This window comes from Dinoponera quadriceps, unplaced genomic scaffold, assembly GCF_001313825.1.
Source record: "Dinoponera quadriceps isolate SergipeBrazil2010 unplaced genomic scaffold, ASM131382v1 scaffold1425, whole genome shotgun sequence".
Taxonomy (NCBI): domain Eukaryota; kingdom Metazoa; phylum Arthropoda; class Insecta; order Hymenoptera; family Formicidae; genus Dinoponera; species Dinoponera quadriceps.
Genome location: NW_014555679.1, coordinates 183,519 through 199,546, shown reverse-complemented (window position 1 = coordinate 199,546; position 16,028 = coordinate 183,519). Strand labels below are relative to the sequence as shown.

The 16,028-nt window shown below is 44.8% G+C and overlaps 1 protein-coding gene across 2 annotated transcripts in view; it reads left to right on the top strand.

The window, feature by feature from the left end:
- Positions 1 to 16,028, top strand: part of LOC106745130 (protein fem-1 homolog CG6966) — a 39,891-nt gene that overhangs the window by 18,374 nt on the left and 5,489 nt on the right. For both annotated transcript variants that reach the window (XM_014620424.1, XM_014620425.1), the window contains exons 2-7: positions 10,668 to 10,827; positions 12,063 to 12,263; positions 13,993 to 14,244; positions 14,390 to 14,546; positions 15,135 to 15,573; positions 15,685 to 15,891. In XM_014620424.1, the coding sequence (XP_014475910.1) occupies positions 10,668 to 10,827; positions 12,063 to 12,263; positions 13,993 to 14,244; positions 14,390 to 14,546; positions 15,135 to 15,573; positions 15,685 to 15,891 (1,416 nt within the window). The remainder of the gene's footprint in view (positions 1 to 10,667; positions 10,828 to 12,062; positions 12,264 to 13,992; positions 14,245 to 14,389; positions 14,547 to 15,134; positions 15,574 to 15,684; positions 15,892 to 16,028) is intronic.

Sequence of the window (16,028 nt, the reverse complement as noted above, 5' to 3'; positions counted from 1 at the left end):
TCTAATTTAAGATGCACACGTGAAAGATCGTGAAAGTTATCGTAATCTCGCACATACGTATAAAATGTATATCGGGCGGTGCGATTAATAAAAAGCGTTGCATTAAAGCCGACGATGCGTGGATGCGTATGCGCGCATGTCGGACCCCTCTTACTTAATCGGTCTCGTCGTCTTCGCCGAGATAATGTCACCGCTTACAACGGCAGTCGTAATACTTTCGTTGAAGGTCCACGTAACGACGCCGGTTAGAAAGTAAACGGCGCCGTTCGTGTAACTTCGCATAACTTGGCCTTACGTGTGTTCCCGTGCCGTCAATTTCACGTCACGTCCCCTCGCTCCTCCGGCTGGGCCGCTTCTTCGCACCTCCGCTGCACCATCTTCTCCGTATATGCACGACCTTTCGTCAAGCTTGCGTGACGACGGATGTGGCGATTTAAGCCGCATCGGTGCGAGACGTCGCGTGAATTTCGCTTTTTGCCGCACGTATAATGGATTCTAATTACTTCCAATTTCGATTTGCATTGTAATTCAATTCGTTCGAGCCGAGGCAAATAGGTCTGCTCACGAATAGTTTAATTCATTCTGATTCGCTCGCTCGTCTTGGTTAATTTATCTCTAAGCTGATTTTCAATTCGGTTTATTTCCCCACGATGGCGTAACTCTCAACGCGGTTTCATAATCATTTTTTTCATCGAGTCGAGTCGTGCGAAGTCGACATCGTGTGTGTCATGTACTTTTCTGATATGCTCAATAGTTTTGTGTTTAATTAAATAACAAATGTTCATCTCGGACACGCGTGGAGCAGGATGAGGAGGTTTAACGTTGTCTGTCAAAGCGATGCTAATGACGTCGAAGCGGCGCTCTATGCGACGATTACGTGTTTCTCGAGCCACGTGCAAAGCGCGGGATTTAATGTTTACGTTACGCGCGCGTGCTAAGTATAATCTGTTGTACTGTTGCTTGAGACGTATTATGCAACGACAATACGCTATTTAATCGCCACGATATTATTCAATAGTCGGGTTTCTTACACGCTATGCAACGTCGGCTTCGACGTCAATGGCATTGAGAAAATACGCTTAGATGATTGTACTTATAAATAAATGACATTGATGAGACTTCTCGCTTCTCGAACGACGTCAATGGCATTGAGAAAATATGCTTAGATGATTGTACTTATAAATAATTGACATTGATGAGACTTCTCGCTTCTCGAACGAAGTAACGTCGACGTTCGTTTCGCGGAGGAAATTCAATTTTCTCGTGAATTTCTCGAGTCTAAGAGACATTTCTTTAAAAGGGAGACAAAAGGGAGAGAAAGAATCGTCGCAAAGTATATCGCTCTTATGTATCTTATTGTAAAACTTTCCAAACTACGTTTTCTCTCTCCATCTGGAAGATAAACCGACGTAGAATAACTTTACGTTACTGAAAAAAAAGAGATATACATGTGATATATATTTGATAAGGCCGCGATTTTTCCAAGATTACCAGTCGAGATGCGCGTTCGTTTTTCGCCGTACTCGCCTCGCGCAACACCACGTAACCGGCTTCGAACAACATTATCCGACTTCTCTCCGGTACGACATCCTGTTACGTAACTGCACCGCCGCCGGTAAGAGCCGATCAGGAAGAACAATTAGAAAGCTGCACGGAGGCGTTCGACCGGCATGAGCGCTTATGCGACCGGCTGGTCGCCTGTTCACCCGTGTTGATGGCCCTCGAACTTACAATTCTTAAACAAATCGAACAATCGCCACGATCCCAGAATCCCAGCGCGCGATTATATTACCGTGAAGATGATCGGTGAAAAGAAACTACACTGAACGTTATAAACATTACTGTTCACTGCATCTTTCTTGTTATCATCTTTACGTTATCTTTATCGTTATTATATCTTTATCGTTACTGTGAGACAAAATATTATACACGCGTAAAAATATAAAATTACGGTAAAATATCGCGTTACATAATTATGATAAAATACTTTCAAAAATTATCAAATCATGATGAAATATAGAATTATGATAACGCAATCATACAAGGTTTTATAAAATACGAAGAATTATTACTAAGGCAAGGTCACACCAGTCGTTGCCAAATTCGCGAGAACGATGTGAGCTCTGAAATTGTTGCTTCTACGACGATGCGTCATCTCTCTTCCGCAGGATCATCGTCACGTATACGGAGGCCTTCTAGGCCGACAACTTTCTCGTGCTCCGTACGTCCCTGGCTTCGACAGCCGATCCACCTCCAGGCATGCACCTCATGGTTGAGCTTCTCTCTCTCTCTCTCTCTTCTCCCCCTCGGACTCGCTAGATCTGCGCTCACCTCGGGCAAGCCACCTCAGTGATAACTTGAAACGCGTCCGGACTGACCGTTTGTCGTCGCGCTTTTAATTAGACCCGCGATTCCCCTCTGAACGAAACCACGTTCTCCGTCGGTCTCTTCGCGAAAGCGAACACTTTTTCAGAGTGAATCGTTTTTCGACTAAGTACGACTGGTTCCGTGGAAGGTTAGCTGAACTTCGCCGAGGAAAATATTGAATTCTTTTGCATTTTTATTTTACCTTTACTTTTCCTCTAAACTCGAGTGCGACTCTCTCTCTCTCTCTCTTTCGTTTGATAATCCGACACGATAACGTTAGAAACGCGCTGTTGACTCGCTACATTTGCTGCCGCGAATTTCCAAGGACGAGTATTCTAATTCGCGTGCATTTTGCATAAGCACGAGCACTTCCAATTCTTTTCGCCGACTTCGTTGTACTACGATAGGCGGTAGAGCGCGGTTCTCGTGCATCGTAATCAAATGTGTTACGAAAGGTGACATCGGCTCTAGTCGTTAACGGACGCTCCTTGTGCGTTGTTGCGCATTTTTCATCGTGGACTCAAAGTTCGTCGCAAACACCCGAGTATCCAGCTGCCAACGATGGCGCGCATGCCGAACCACGACGATCTGTTCATCGGGGTAAGTCCGCGGCTCACACTTTGAGCGCTGAAAAATGACGCATGCCCGTCGCCCGACGGAGAGAAAGTCCCTCTCGGGCGGAGAGAAAATGTGCGATGAGTCTCTTCGTAATTCGAACGGGTATTTCGCGTTACGTACCCGATACGACGCCATATGCCGAACATCCGTTGCATCGCGTTTGCGGACGCTAATTATGTGAACGGAGAAGATGGGGTGGGGGGAGGGAGGCGCTCTCTGATTCCTCTGATTCTGTTTGATCATAGTGAACGTCGGGCTCGGTTTTACATCGTTAGGTATCGTGCACACGTGAGTCAGTCTCGCAAATAAATAGCACGTTCCAACGTGTGGCGCATCCAGGAAGGATCCTCGTGCACGATTTACACGGACGACTCGCCGAGCGGCGGAAATAATGAACTTTGCTAAATCGCACGTGTATTAACAGTAAATTGACGCGAGTGTGGAATTATCAGGTTTAGTCGGGAAGCGTTTTTTTTTTTTTTTTCATCATCGTCGTGTTTCTTCATCGCGTACAAAGGCGCGCGAGTTTCCGCCTCGGCAGCTTTATGTCGGTTTCCCGGTGACTGTCCTGGTTTTCAGATTGCATATTCGATTGAAATGATTTTATAGCTCGGTATGCGACATTCGTGACCATGATTCGCGAGAGAAATGTCAAGGTCGCTCTATGGGTACTTAAAATTCGCCGGTAATGCACGGTACGTTCACTCGTTCGTTCCGAGTGAATTCCGGTCTCTTTGTCGCGCCGAGACCTCGGTACGGCGACCTCTTCTCTCGGCAACAGCTGGAAATCCCGGCAACGCCAGTCACGACGACGATGACGCGGAGTAGTAACTCGCCTTCTCGAATCGCAGGGAGAATCTCGAAACGCCGGCCGTCGGAGAAAAGAAGAACCCACCGAGCTTCGCCCCACGCCTTCCCCGTGGTGTATTTCCGTCGGATAATAATAATAATAATGGTTCGTTGTCCTTAACGAGAAACGCTCGGCCGTATCGTTCTTTATTTCTCTCTTTCTTCCTTTCTCTGTACCGGACTGGCTCGGGAACGGTCGAATCAATTCTAAGTCACGCAACTGGACGAAACCCGTTTTGAAAATATATTCTTCCCCGCAGTCGAGGTCGCCCGAAATAGACTCGTTTCCAGCCACGAAACTTCATTCGCATTCGCCGATGCGTGTCCTCGAGGATCCTGAACAGAAAAGGGATATCACTTAGACGTCATTAGACCGCGGCACAGGCTTTCCTCGAATTCTTCCTTTATTCTTCCTCTTAATTATCGCGCGTTATTGCGCCAAGTTCTCGTATATTTCGGGACGGATTACCTCGCCTTCTCTCGACGAGAGCGGAGCCGATAATGACATATCGTGATTATTATCCCACGCGTACATTCATTACGTTCTCATTCGTCACGATGATAGCGTGCGATCACGGTAATCGCGTGAAGGTTAATGATCCGTCAGGTGACAAAGCATTGTGCCGCGTCGCACGCGCTCTACGTGCATGTCGTCGTTTCCGTCGTCGTCGTGCTCGCGATGAGTCAGGCAAAAACGCGTGTTTTGTTCGCGGAGAGATCGTTGCCTCCTCTTTCTGATTCCCGAGACCGCGGGACTCTCGTATAATTAATTACAGCGCGCGCGCGCAACAACGACGCGAATTCTTTCCGCGAAATTCATTTTTGTCAGACTCATTCGCAGGATATTTTCACACACGAAGACGAAACCGGAGACGGCGGCCGGAAGATTTCAAAGATACGGACGAATGAACGCGAGAAACTGGAAATCTAGCGCGGCTTCCGAAACGCCAAATGAGCTGTAGATCTGTCAGTCTGATCTCGCACATTTTACTTCTGTCTGTTAATCGAGTTCTCTCTGCTCGAACCGTGACTCTACGTTTCTGAAGATCACCGTCGGTACCGCCGGTAATCCGATGTTGACTGTTCGGCCGAGAGACCCGCACCGAGAGCAACGACAACTTTCTAGCAAAGTCGGCGTTTCGAGCACAGCGTGATGCGAAGCGCGATTGTATCGCGCTGTGAAGGAAATTAACGATTTATCGTACGGGCCGCCTCGCCGGAGCGTGAGCGACGATAAATGTAGGCGGAAGGATAGGAGATTAAATCGTGGCCGGTGGAGAGAAAGAGCGGCTCGCCCAATTTTCCGCGAGCCGGGCTTCCCGGTTAATAACGAATAATGATAATGATAACAGTAATCAACGGTCGACGCGGATCACTTTCTAATTCGCCGACTGTCGACGGTCGATTGTTAGGCACGCTCTTATTCCCTTTGTGTCTTCTGGTCGCGATCGTGACACGGCGATAACGACGCGACAGTGTGTCCCGATGTGTTGCACGGTTTTCACGAAATTACGGAGGAGGAAATCGAGCGCAATTTTCCAGCGCGTTCGCCAACAGTGTCGCAATCATAATTGTCGCGGAAATTTTTTGTCGCCGCTCCGGAATACTTGCGCGCGCAATTGTAACGCCGTAATTGTGTGAACAACGCGAGGCAAGTCGGTCGAGGTCGTGGGCGTTATAGCATTTTCATAGCGTTTCCGCGTAAATTACACGTCTCACCGGGAATTCGAGTGTGACCCCGCACGACCCCGCTTCCCTTTTCCACTTTGTTAAATCACTCGTTTGAAGAGTATGGCGATCGGACCATGTCTCACGACGGCGACGACGACACGTGCATTCGAAATTAGAAATCAGATGGACGTGCTTAAATCTCGATATCGTCGTCAGGATTGATTGTCCTAAAGTCCTTGATTGGGATCCCCTTTGCGTTTTTGATCTTCTTGCTTGCCAGTTCTAAGAATTAATACACTGAAAATAATGCTACCATAGTAAGTAATATTTACTTGACAAATGAAATGGTCACTCCGATATTAGAAATAGAAATATAATTGACTATATATATGATATTTCCTTCGTATAAGTAAACATTTACTTGTATATATTAAACAATTGCGACAAATATGAAATTTATAATATTGAGAACATCAAAATCTATTCTTAGAAAATATTCTTACTATACGGAAAAATGTAAAACCTTTAAAATCACCAGGTTTCTTCAACGGAGAAGAAGTATTACATATAATTTTAGTAAATATTTTCGTAAATTTTAGAGACATTTTACACTTACACTGAACAGTTAATTTACAAATTGAGATATTATTGCGTTCAAGTAAGTATCTACAACAGTACAAACTATTAAAATATATTTAAGTTGATAAAAATTATGCTTGATTTAAGAGGCTAAAAAACAGGTAATTATGTTAGCTTTTGAATAAGAACTATTCAAGGATATCGAATTGACATACTAAGTTGCGCGTGACATAGGAACGCGTTTTTCTGCGTAGAAAGATAAACATGTTTTAACGCTCGTCACACGCAACCTAGTACGTAAATTCGAGATCTATGATTACTCTTTTTACTTGCTTTTACGTCTTGCAACTCGCGTTTTTCCACGTGAGGTACCAATCATGGAATAGTCACGCTTCTCATATTACGATTGTCATGCATACCTGAATTTTCACGGGATTCAAATGACTTACATCAGTATGATCCAAGTAAGGGGGCGTCGGTTCGAGCCGTCGTGAACGCGCGCATCATCCGAAGGTCCGCAATCAATTCACGGACTGATTCGTCGCGAGTCAACCGCATTGTGTACGTGCGAATGATTTACGCGAAGTTGATCGCCGTCGTTGTTTCCCTCGTTCATTCATACTGCACCTCACGCGCTGCACCGCCGCACACGAACTGTGCCCACCTGTCTACCGCGCAAATAGCAGAATCGGATGCGCTCGTAAACCCCCTTCGAACTAAACGGTGTAACCGATGCTTGTAAAAGCGGTTCTATCCGTTACTCCAGATTAACGGACGATCTCCCGATGTTGATACGATACGTCGATGTCATAATTTAACGAAACTGTTACGCGGACGCGCCGCGAATAAATCGATGAGCCAAGCGATCGCTTTATAACACGCGCCACTTTCCGCATTCCCGACGACACGCGCGTCCGCGCGGGCAAACTTTTCCGAGTGACGAATGTAAAATTTTAAGTGGGACGCGTACGTACGTCTGTCCAACTCGGTGTTGCGCCGGCAACCACCGCCGCGGCGTATGCATTATTCACTCACTAAATAAAACTAAAACTACGTACGTATGCATCTTGATCGTAATTATTAGTCTCAACACGTTAATAACTCGGCGAATTTACGGCTCCCCGTCGTGAAACACGTCCCGGATCGATATATTGAAGATACCGATCTCGATGAGCGGAGATTTCTTGTTTGTTCGCATAATCAGCCGGTCCGTCGACTTTTCCTCCCGTGATATTTCCGGCGAGTCGCCGCGTTTTATGTGGGTTAATACGCGAAGGAGATACCGGGAAGAATTAAAGCGACACACCCGAGAAATGCCACTACCATGCGCGACGAGCGCGAGAGAACGGCCGGTGAGAAGTTAAAGAGACACGAAGAGAAGTCGGATGCGTAACCTTTTTTCCACGCGAGACAAACGTCGGATATAATACGACGGAAATGCTCCCGCGCCGTGACGGTAGGAGTGATTTGTTAATCAGGTCTGAATATCCGCGACGACGACTCTCGATAGAGGCGGTCGTTTCATTGTTATCGTGCTCGCGCGTGTCGAAATCACACTTACCATTAATTTTTTCCTTATTCTCTCTTTTTACATTTTTTTAATTACACACACATACACACTGTCGGTTCAGTTGCGAAAAAGTCGCCCGCCGACATCGAGGGAACTTGACGTCGCGAAGCATCGATTCTCGACGAATCGAGTCCGTCCGTTTCGGAGCCCCTTTACGTAATTTTCTTCTCTTTTTACGTAATCCGAGGCAGCCTTTCGCGTCTTGCGGCCTATATTCACGCATCGGGTGCATCTTTGTCGCCGTTATTAACGATCATCCGTTATTATTCCGAGACAGCTGTTGCGCGTAGAAAATTACTATCGCGCGAGATGTGCCCGTAATACCGCGCGTCGTTTTCTTTTTAGTGCTAGCAGCATAAAGGCGCATCTTTTATCTCGACTCTTTTACGAGCCCGTTTCGGCATCGACTGGCCCCGTTACCTAGATTTTATCGAGGAACCAAATGGGAACGTGACAGAGAGAAGGAGTAAAAGGAGGAGGAGGGACTTGGGGAGCAGGATGAGCGGACGGACCCTCGAAAAAATAAATCGGTCAGACAAATAACGGCACCTGGCTTGACGGTCTTGACTGGCGAGATAGAGAGAGAGAGAACGGCACAAAAGTAGCTAATATCTGTTTATTTCCTGTTTTCGAGATCGAGTTTCCACGCCTCTCGAAATGATATGGACTATCAAAAGTTTAATAAAGCCCTGTGTAGAAAGGGGGATTTAAAGTCGGCGTCACGAAAGAAAAAAATTCTATCAATCAGCCGATAGAATATGTCCCGTACGTTTCTGCATATTTTTTCTCAAAAATTCAAACGTCACGTTTCTCTCTCTCTCTCTCTGATTGCTTTTCTACTTAAGCAAATCTCCTCTTCGAGTGATGAATTTCCTTTGACGCGTATATTTTCGAGAGTGCATTTATTCGCTTCGGTATAACGCGGAACTGCAGAAATAAAGAATTATGTATTACCCAAGAGAGAAGAGGCTCTGTGTCGCAGAAACGCGTGTCTTCGATCGATAATTCTCGAACAACCCGATACGTGGAGTCCGATTTTTAAGCACACACGTGGGAAGGGCATTCCCGAAAAGTAGGTCCTTTCTCTCACCTCAGAGAAGGGAGAAACGTCGAAAGAGAGAGGGAGAAACACGAGGGAGGAGGAGAAGCGAGAGTAGGAGGAGGTGTTGGTGGAGGAAGGGTAGAAGGAAACGAAAGGACGCAAGGCGGAAAAGTATCGGCTCTCTCTCCCTCCCCCCCCCCGCTTTCTTTCGGTGCAGCTAGCAGGCTCATCGTAACGTGGCGATTTGTTCGATGGGTCCAATGTCTTTGATTATTCGTTTAACGGGACTTGCACGCGTCCACCGTGCCGACGAACGATGGTTTCTCCGGTGGACGGGGGTTAGTGATTCGGCTGACACTCAGTCTTCTTCTAGGCGGGCACGCGCGTGGATTGCTCCGGTTACGCTGATAAGAGAGAGTTAGCAATCGCCGAAACCCCGCGACTCTGACGAGACGCGAGTCGCCGTGACGAGGAACTTACGATTTTTCCCGACACCGTTGGGACAAGCTAATATTACATAAAGCAAAAACTTAAAAAATCGTGACACTTAATTTTCTAATAATTCGGTCACATCAAGTGCAATCGTCACGCACGATTCGCGCTCATCCTTCAAACGTCCTCTAACCCATCGGTAACGCGACAATTACGGTGACTTTTATTTTTGACTTTTTTCCGCCATGTACGCTGTTTAAATTGTCAGCTAAATCGTTAACATTATCGTGGTTTGATAAGTATCCTTGTGACGGGAAGGTCGCATACGTTCAATCGCGTTCGAACATTCCGAAGAGCAACGTTGTACTCTAATCATCTCGAGGCACGTGCATCGTGCGATTTCGTCGCGAGTTTTGACAGGTCTCCGGCGCCGGTTTCGGCGAGAAGACTGTCTTTTCACGTATAAGTGCAGTTACACGTCGTAGCCACGCGGTGGAGTTCACGACTCCGACGCGGTGAATGCTAACACAGAATCCATCCCCGGATCAACATCTAAATATTCCACATATAAATGTAATGTAAAATAAAGTAAAATACTTAAACGCAAAATAACCGTAAATGAATAAAATAAAACGTTTAAATGTGAAAAAAAGCATTTGAATCAACATTTAAATACCCGCCGGGAACTGTTGTCTTAAAGGTCTCGACTGCCTTGGGACAAAGCACGAGGATTCTTTAAATGGATAAAAAACGTGACTCAAAGATCGCGGGTTAACCACCGAATTCGATGATCTCGCGTCGAACGAGTGAGACTCGTCGGCAGAACGCGCCCGTGCAGCAAGAGGCCGAGCAGGATTACCAGCGGCCGACGACACGAAGAGAGTCTCGAGAGCGTAGCACGAGGAGGGGACGGGTTGGAATTTAAATATTTATCATTTGACGAACCTCTCTCGGGGGACCTTCGTTGCGACGTGCCCGGTAATTCTCCTAAACCTCAGTCGACTTTGAAATCTCCGTCGGTGTGCATCGCCGGTGGCGCGCGAGGCGCGCTCCGTGCTCTGCTGTGTTTGCGCGTCGTGTTTCAGCACACTAAGCGCTCCCAACCACGGGTTCCGTACTGTCGAACGTAAGTTAACACGCCGAGTTCCGATCTCCCCCTCTCGGTTGGTGACAATCGTCGCCTCGACCGGGACTCGTCTCGCGACTAAGACTCGCCGTAAAGTCGAGCGGACGAATTAATTGGCCTTACCGTACCCGATAATTAGTGAATGGATCTTATCTTCTTTCATCTACCATCGAATTAATAGAACTCACGGCGAATCGCAAGGATCACGGAAGCCAACGGTGCCGGCGGTCGTGTCCTGATTTCGATTTTAATTTATGCGTGCTTCGTTATTTTTTCTCTCTTTCTCTCCTGGATCTTGTACCGGCGAAGGCAAATATTTAACGGTGATCGTAATGAGTTATAAAAATCGTGAAAACCACGTGTGATGCGCACGTATTACAGATGCCTTCTTCTTTTTTTTTTTCTATGGAAAGGTGTTTCTGGATCATCGAGCTAAGGATGAGGTAGGACAACTGGTCGGCGCCAAAACCCATGGCGCAACGCCGTTAGTCATGGCATGTCGGAACGGACACTACGACGTCGCCGAGTATCTCATCGAAAAATGTGGGGCGGACGTGGAGCAACCTGGGTCAGGTGAGAGCGCAATCCTCTCATTAACGGCCTTGTGTTCGGGCCGGCGAACCGCCGGTATATCCGGATTTTTCCAGCCGTCATCTCGCCGAAGCGAAACGCTCGCGTAAATTTGTGTTCACGAATTATTGGGAAAAATCCAGGCCGAGGATGAGTTTCTACGCGGGCCGTTATTGTTGGGCAAATCAAACTCGTTTTATTTGATGTTTGGTTTGACTACACGGGGAAAAATTCCAGTTTGTGCAACGGGATGGGCCGCCGGACGAAAATTCGCCGACAAGATATCTCTGTATATATCTCGCGACCGAAAACACTCGCACTGCGAACATTCGATTGCGTTAAAACTCGGTTGAGATAACTGAAAAACAATTGACCAAAAATCCCCTACAGGAATGTTTGTGTCCTTATAACTGAGTGTTCGTTTGATCTCCAGATGACAGACACGAACCAATGTTTTTCTACATAGCAACTTTTAGTTCGATCGATATCAGAAATGAAACATTTGATCCGCTGATATTATTTTTTATGATATATTATTGTACACGTTGTATATATATATATATCCGGTTCACTAAAATATTTAATAAACGTTCCGGTTTCGATTTTCTGAACAATGAAAATGCCGGTAAATCATTTAAATTACGGTTTTCTCCGGTTCCGGTTTTTTAACTCGTTTTTTATTGACTTAAATTTTATAATATATATATAAAAGTAAATAAATATCAATTTTTAGTATTCGTAATGTGTATCAGAACATAACTTTTTTCATCTCAACCGAGCTCTTTGTCGTTAGCGGCAAGAAGCTACCACGTTTAGAATTCTGCGCAAATGCTTGATACTCGACGCATGAATGGCATCTATAAGCTCGGTTTACTCTAGTCAGAGCGCGACAATTACATATGTAACGCACTGTTAGGAACAAATGATGCGATGAACATCTCGTTTTTCTCACGTTATATCATTGCCACGTCAGCAGAACGTTTATTTTGCAACTATTGCAAGTTTTCCGAGCTGAGATTGAATTATTCTTTCGGATCTAGAAGAACAATCCAATCTCAGGAAAACTTCCAACAGTTCTAAAATAAACGTTCTGCTGAACGCGACCATCATACCGTCGTTTGCTTTATTCGATTCGCGACTATTTCCACCGCGTTTGTCATTCGATCGATTTCCTCCCGCGAGCCGAAGTCGCGAAATTCGCTTTTGGCGCTAAGGGATGATCATCTGCGCGTTTCCAGTGGTCTTCGATGGCGAGACGATCGAGGGTGCGCCACCCTTATGGTGCGCGGCAGCCGCCGGCCACTTGGCACTGGTTAAGCTACTGGTGAAACGAGGCGCCAAGGTGAACTCGATCACAAAGACGAACTCCACGCCTCTTCGCGCCGCCTGCTTCGACGGGCATTACGACATCGTCAAGTTTCTGGTGCAACACGGCGCAGGTAGGAAACGTAGAATCTCAATTATATTATAAATTATTTGCCGTCTGCACGGAAAAAATGTATATCAATTCAAAATTCATACTCTCATATATAAGCGGAAATATATAATTTATATGGATATAAAACTTGCTTGTATGAACAGGTGTTATATAATTCTATTAAAAATATGCTCTTGTTATTCAAGAATAATTTTCATGAATTGAGAGGAAAAAAGTATTGGATGGAAAATATGAAATATCTTCAAACAGATACAATTCTTGGTTCGAAGATATCGTTTTTTCCATTTAATATTTTTTCCTCTCAATTCATGAAAGTTATTTTTGAATAATTTGAATACAATCACTGAGAAAAAGAAATTGAAATTTTACGAAGTAAATGTTTTCCATGGCATAATCTTCGATATTTATTGATTAAAAAAAATTTGATGACGGAATATATACTTTTGTGAAATATATACCTAAGTTTTTTTATTAATTGATTTATTTGCTAGGAATAAAATTTTATTTCGCTGTATTTGAATAACATTTATTTCGGTGAAATAAATTTATATTTCTCAAATAAATCTCTAAGTTTTTTTTTCTTAGTGATATTTTTAGTGAAATTATAGAATTCTTTTACGTAAGCAAATTGTATCTTCATATGACATTATATATATTCTTGTTTATACAGGGTGTCCTAGATCAACAAAGACAAACTTTCTAGAGGGAGAAGGAGATTGGGAGGAGTAGAACGGATTTAGACGAACAAAAAAGTCCTGTGTCATTTTGCAAAGAATATATAAAATTTCGAGTTATTAATTATTGAAATGTACAGAGATACTTTAATTAATAACTCAAAAACTTGTATTTGTAAAGTGATAAAGAACTTTTTTGTTCAGAATGACTTAATTTACAAGTTTATAACAGCTGTTATACCCAGCGATAGGCATCAATATAGAGGCTTTTTTATTAGTAACTAAAAAATTTGCATGTTATTTGCATGTTATTTGCATGCAATGGTAATAAGTATATATATAAATGACCGTAGTCAAGTATATAAAAGCTGTTATATTATATATTTCGCTAATATTTAGCGATAAGTTCAAGGTCCCAAGTTCAATATACTGATGTTTGTCGCTAGATACAGCTATCGTATACTTATAGGTCATTCATATTCATATATGTACTTGATTAGACCTTTGTGAATAAAAAACTCCTTTATCGTTTCACAAATAACATCTTAATTTTTGAGTTATTAATTAAATAAGCCTTCATACATGACCATTTTTAATAATTAATGGCTTGAAATTTTGCGTGTTGTTTGCATAATGTGTACAGAACTTTTTCGTTCACTTCAATCCGTTCTGCGCTCTCACGAAGTTTGTTCCTGTTGGTCTGGGATACCCTGTATATGAGAATACGAGTCTTGAATTGATACTAATTTTTTTCCGTGTACTGACTGAGAACCGTGACTGAGAAAACATCTCTCGTGGGCGTGAGTCAAAAATAAGACGGATCTTCCGTAGCTTCGAGAAAAATACTTGAAAACTGTTTTCTACAAGAGCACGAGAAACTTTATAGAACTTTGCTTTCTTGCGGACTTTTCTGTCTTATGCATCGCGACCTTTATTGAATAAGAGAAGGACAGAGATATATTTTAATATTGCGAAACATTTGGCACGCTCCATGAATGCATGTATGTGTATATGTAATTATATGTATGCATGTGTATGTGTGCCTGTCCGTTGCAGACATCGAAATGGCGAACCGACACGGACACACGTGTTTGATGATCGCGTGCTACCGGGGTCACATCAAAATCGCAAAGTTCCTACTTGCGCTGAAGGCGGACGCCAACCGTAAGTCCGTAAAGGGCAACACGGCGCTGCACGACTGCGCCGAGAGCGGATCCCTGGAGATACTGAAGGTGCTCGTGGAGCACGGCGCCCAGATGGATGTAGACTCGTACGGGATGACGCCACTCCTCGCGGCAGCAGTAACAGGTTAAAGCAGAAAGTTCCGCGCGCACCGCACGAAGGTTCCCCCTAAAGACAGTTCGCTCGCTCGTCCGAAAGCGATCATTGTTGCAACGCTTAGGCGACCGAGGGAACGACGAGCGCTGATCGAAACTTCTTCCGCGTCTTCCAGGTCACACGCATATCGTCGAGTACCTCATAGGCATGCCGCATCTGTTCAGCAGGAAAGAACGCATCGACGCGCTGGAATTGCTCGGGGCCACGTACGTGGACAAAAAGAGGGACATGATAGGCGCCCTGCAGTTCTGGAAACGAGCCATGAACGAGCGGTACGCGCGTCTCAGCTTCTCTTCTTCGTGTAGGGGAAAATTCAGTCCGACAGGGGTTATTGCAAATTGTTCGTTAAAATATTAATCGCCCATCCGCAAAACATACATACACTGAGAGAAAAGTGCACGGTACTTGCGATTACCTTCCTTGTAATAATAATTAAAATAGAAAAAACTATTTTTTTGTAACAAGCGTTCCTGTAGTATTAATGATTATTAATTTATATACATATTGCTACGCAGAAAAAGGCGTTAGATTCAAGTAAATAATTATTCCAATACTCCTTAGCATTTTTTTGTTTTGGAACAAAAAGTACGATTGGAGCCATAAAACTATGATTTTAATGAAATCAAAATTATATTTTTCTCTCCATGTAACGTTTTTATTTCTTTTATACTTCTCAACAAGAGAGCACACTTTAGATGGTATCAGATGTTTCTTAGAAAAATAGGCAGATTTATAGATATGAAATATTTATCAATCCGTAGCAATTCTCTCTTCCCAACGCACGAATATGTAGATTCGATCTTCGCCAGAGGAGGAAGAGTTTTTAACGTCCGGCCCGTCGCGATTTTCCATTTTCTCAGATACCGGGGAGACGGTCCGGTGATATCGAAACCTAAATTCTCGCCGCTCGTAGCCGCTTATGACTTCGCCCGGGAGATCTGCGAGCCCGAGGCGTTGGACGAGTTGCTCGCGGATCCGGACGAGATGCGAATGCAGGCGTTAGTGATCAGAGAGCGCATATTAGGACCGGCTCATCCCGACACCAGTTACTACATCCGATACAGAGGGGCGGTTTACGCGGATGCGGGTAAATTCCGTCGCTGCATCGAATTGTGGAACTACGCGCTCGACATGCAACAGAATATGCTCGAGCCGTTGAATCCCATGACGCAAAGCTCTCTATTCAGTTTCACGGAACTCTTCAGCTTCATGGTAGGCGAAGAAGGTAGACAGACGACCAGAGGTCGCAGAGTACCGCCGGTACAACGGGAAGAGCTCTTGAGAGTCTTCGAGAAAGCCGTGAGTGTGTGTTGCCAGAAGAAGCGGTCGTGTCTCTCTCGACCGATATATCCGTTCTGCCAGTCCGCAACCAATGTTTGTTTATTGTCACGCGGGCAAAACTGTTCGCAGGTTATGGAAGTGAAAAGAGGCAAGCAGATGTTGGACAAGATGCCGGTTTGCGAGCGCGACCTGACGTACTTGAACAGGGTCCTCGTCATTACCCTGCACTTGGCATGCTTATTGACGCGCGAGACAGCGGAGGAGGGTAGCGACGAGTACATCGCTTTGCACAAGCAGATCTACGAGTTAGTTCGAATAAAGGCCAAAGGCAAGCAGGTCAGTACTCGATGACGATTACCGCTACTTCATCACAGTCGCTTCTCAATGCTGAACGCTCTTCGGAAACGCGAGAGGACTGACGATTCGAGTCGTGAACGAGGCTGCGCTTCTTCGATGCTCTATACACGCACGCG